Genomic DNA, 4006 nt, shown 5'->3' with positions numbered 1-4006 from the left:
CCCTGGGAGTGTTTGAGACCTTCTCACTGGGTTTGGGGCTGACAGATCCAGAGCTCTCAGAGCTGGTGTTGGAGCTGCGGCGGTCTGAGAGGCTGAGATCAGGAAAGCTGCTCTCACCGTCGCTGACGCTGGGCTGGGGTGAAGCTGCAGGACTGGCTGTGCAGCTCTCACACAGCGCTTCCTCTTTTAAACTTGAGGACGAGTCGCTGCTGGAGGAGAAGCTGGAGAAGCTGGTCTCGGTGCTTGTGCTGCTTGTGTTGCTTGTGCTGCGTGCACGGCGGTCTGAGGTCGAGACGTCCCTCTCCATCTGTGTTTGCAAGCGGGTCTCAGAGAGGACGTCCAGGGATTGGGCCTTGTGGAGACGCCCAAGCACACTGGGCTCTCCTCTGGACTGACCAGCAGAGCCCCTGATTTCCTCGCTGACGCAGGGTGCATGAGAAGCCTGGGGCTCCCTGCTGGTTGCCAGGTTCAGAGCGGAGCTGTGCAGCTTTCTCTGCAGGCTGTAGAGGCCCGACCGTGGGTTGTTGTATGGCTGCAGGTTCATGGAGGGGATGTAACCTGCCTTGCCATTGAATCTGAAAGAAAATTGAATTCATTTGAACTTCGTTCAACAATTGAAAAACTAACACCTTAAAGTTGAGTTTAGACATGACATTTCGCAATGTTGCAGAAATATTTGACATTCAAAACACCTTTCTAACTCTCTGAATGGACAATGGCACGTTTGTGATGTGTTTGCATTAAAAGACAATGAAGAGGCATTCATGAACCCTTCACCCCGGCCTCTTTTAACGCGCTCTTTATTCCTTTTTTCTGTTGTTTGCAGTGCAGACAGGTAAGATTGGTGTACCTGATGAGCCACCAGCCGTTGTCAGACTTCCTCAGCACCTCCACCACAGCGCCAATGGGCACAGACACCTCGTCATTCTTCTTAGTCGAGTAACTCCTCACAGCACAGTACAGGGCACCTAAGGGTCGCAAAGAAGAAAACTAGTTGAGGAACTGCTGTACAGCTAAAATCTTCTTTCTTGAGACATCAAAAAAACACAGATAGTCTTTATAAAAACAGTTCGGACCATGCCCTGGTGTTGGTTGGTCATTCTTTAACAATAGGTTTCATTGGGCCGTATGATGAAGTATGGCACAATGGATTTTTACAGCTCACACGCTTACAAAAGTACAGTTGTGTAATCAAGCTTGAGATGAGTTCTTTCTGTGTGACAAGTGCATTCTCTATGCACACATGCATTCTTGCACAATAACTTGAATTTGAATGAATTTAATTATTTTTTTTAAATCTTGACATTCAACTGTGACAAGTGACACACACCTGAGAGCTGGAATCCAGCGTTATCATCATCATCACCATCCCACAACTCCAGGTAGGGAGCAGGGAACCAAGCCAAAACCTTATCCTCGTTCTCCACCAGCCACCAACCTGGAGAGGAAATCAAACATTCTTTCATCAAAAGAGAAATGAGTATGGGGGAAGCACGTGTTTTTTTTGTTGTTATTGATTTTCAGTAAGCTGCGTCATGAAAACTAAAGCACTGACCTGCAGGGTCTTTGATCAGCACTTCCAGCTTCTCATCCACAGCGACTTTAAACGGACGGTTCTTGGTATCTTTTGTCTCGTACGCAGCCACGCAGCGGTAGGTCTGGGTGACAAACGGGAGAGTTATGTTTCCTGCATGCTGGTGAGTCCCATCACCGCCTCCTTCACCATCGGGCAGATCCTCGGACAGCATGATCATGATGCTGCGTGAGAGAGAAGTCAGACATTTAATAATCAAGAACTCCCATTAGCCTCATCATTTGAACGGACACACTGACATGACCACCAACCTGTTCTTGGTGAAGTCTGGCTGCAGGTCACGGTCTTTGGGCATGAAGAACTGTGCCACCTCTGAGCTCTGACTCACAGTTTGCTCGCACTTCAGCAGTTTGTTGCAGTAGCTCTCCAGGAACTTCATTCGTTGGACGGATCGCTTGGATCCTTTCTGCTGGAGGCTGCTCCTCCTGGCCTGCCCTGGAGAGAGGAGAGGAAAAAGCTTTCAGGATGAGGACAGTAGCTGAGAAGAAGAGAAGCACAAGACCTTTACTCATTAAGCATTTTTCTTATAAGTAGCTAAATGTCATTTCTATTGACTTCCTAAATGCTCACATGCTCAAATAATCATACCTTTAAATTTGGGGATCACTCTGTCGTTTTTCCTGAAAGGGTTAATGAGGGGGAACCTCTTTTTCAGCTGCCGCTGTTTGAAAAAAAAATTGTTTTTATTCATTATTATTCCTACAACATAAACAGCACACTGACTAGACAAAATGGGATTTTTTTGTGGCTTATTTTTTACTTACATGGAATTTCTTAAAATCTTGAAAGGACCTGTAGACAATCACTTCAGTCTCATCAGACCATAACACTGATATCATGAACATCTGTGGAGAGAGAGAACAAAGTAAAAGGATGAGAGACCAGAAGCTTTCACACATACACAAATACAGCAATGGTAATTCAAAATTAAAATATCTTCTCACAACTCATAACATCTGAGGTCTTAACTCACTCTGAGTTTTGGTGTGTCCCTGTGGACGGCTCCTATAATGCGGGCACTTATTACAAAGCGTTGTTCACCGGCCATCGTGTCCTTGTTTGTGTCTCTCAGGATGAATAGCTGCTTAATTGACCTTCAGTCTCCGGCTGACCTGCTCCTGCTGCTCTGCCAGATCAGAGTCTGCTGCTCTGGATATATAGGCTTCATGCAACAGAGGCGGAGTCAGTGAAAAACACCTGAGGGCTAGAGAAAAGGATGCAGCCATCCACTCACGCAGCGGCTGAGTCAGATAGGTGTAGCTGGATGTTTTGACCCATGAGTGTCACAGAGATCACGTAGGAGAATAAAGGCTAGTAGAGCTATCAGGAAAAGAAGAATTACTGGCAGGTGTCCCCATAAAAAAAATGAGGACACAACAGATGATGCATTTACATCATCTGGGTTTTTTTCACACAAAGGAAAAAAAACACAAAGGATTCACCTTTAATCCATTGATTGCAGTGGATGACTGATAATGTTGCCTAGGAAGTAAGATTATTTTGTGTTGATTTGCAAAAAATGTTATGATTCATCTTCAGTTCAAAATATACTATGTTTCCAATATCTGCCCTAAGGTCACCAATTACCTGTCATAATTCTATGTTATGAAATATTTAAAACATAGTCTATTTTGGGACAAATTGCGACAAAAAGTATCTTCAAAGTGTTGTCAATGCAATGGTACCCGTGGAACGGGTCACAGGACGAATCGTGCATACATTGTGTCAACACTATGGTTAGCAGCTAGTTAGCTAGGAAGGGTTCCAATTCCTTTTGAATCATCTGTTTTACGGTAGGGGTATTTTTCTCACAATGCAAATACATTTAATAACTTTGAATTTTGATGCACAAGGCACACTAAAAACAAATGCATGGCCTTGAAGCAAGAAAACATGTTGTTACTTTCTCAAGAATTTATTACATCAGCTGCTGTCGTCACTTCCCACCATCTCCTGCATCCTCAACTCCCATAATGAAAACTTGTCACCTGGCAGCAATATCCCTTATCAGAAACTAGTGCAGATAGCTTTGTGTGTGTGTGTGTGTGTGTGTGTGTGTGTTTGTGTGTGTGTGTTTGTGTGTGTGTGTGTATGTGTTGAAACTGACCAAACAGGCAACGGCGTGCATGTGTGTGTGGGTGTATTGTTGTGTGGGGGAGCAGGTGTTTCTTCAAAGTGAGGATTGCATGAGAGGGCCAGATTCAGAGGGGGTTATCCCGACCACTCATACGATGGATGGGTGTGGACTCCGTGTCTGAAGTGATGCCAGGATTTTATCGCACACCACACACACACACACACACACCACAGCACGCACACACACACACACACACACCCACACACACAACACACACCACACACACACACACACACACACACAAACACACACTAGCATTTTGGTGTAAAAGGTCA

At 45.1% G+C, this 4006-nt stretch overlaps 1 protein-coding gene across 1 annotated transcript in view; it reads right to left on the bottom strand.

Annotated features, from left to right (window-relative positions):
- LOC116671462 (NADPH oxidase organizer 1) overlaps window positions 1-2828 on the bottom strand; it is a 3557-nt gene extending 729 nt beyond the window's left edge. Inside the window, exons 1-8 of the mRNA XM_032502777.1 lie at window positions 2568-2828; window positions 2359-2439; window positions 2183-2255; window positions 1846-2029; window positions 1556-1758; window positions 1331-1438; window positions 851-968; window positions 1-575 (exon numbers count right to left, since the gene is read on the bottom strand). The exon at window positions 1-575 is cut by the window's left edge and continues 729 nt beyond it. Of these exons, the coding sequence (XP_032358668.1) occupies window positions 1-575; window positions 851-968; window positions 1331-1438; window positions 1556-1758; window positions 1846-2029; window positions 2183-2255; window positions 2359-2439; window positions 2568-2642 (1417 nt within the window). The 5' untranslated portion in view covers window positions 2643-2828. The remainder of the gene's footprint in view (window positions 576-850; window positions 969-1330; window positions 1439-1555; window positions 1759-1845; window positions 2030-2182; window positions 2256-2358; window positions 2440-2567) is intronic.
- Between the last annotated feature and the right edge of the window lie 1178 nt (window positions 2829-4006).

The sequence above is a fragment of the Etheostoma spectabile genome, chromosome 21 (assembly GCF_008692095.1).
Source record: "Etheostoma spectabile isolate EspeVRDwgs_2016 chromosome 21, UIUC_Espe_1.0, whole genome shotgun sequence".
Taxonomy (NCBI): Eukaryota; Metazoa; Chordata; class Actinopteri; order Perciformes; family Percidae; genus Etheostoma; species Etheostoma spectabile.
Note: the sequence above shows the minus strand (reverse complement) of the source record. Positions and strands in the feature narration are given on the sequence as shown.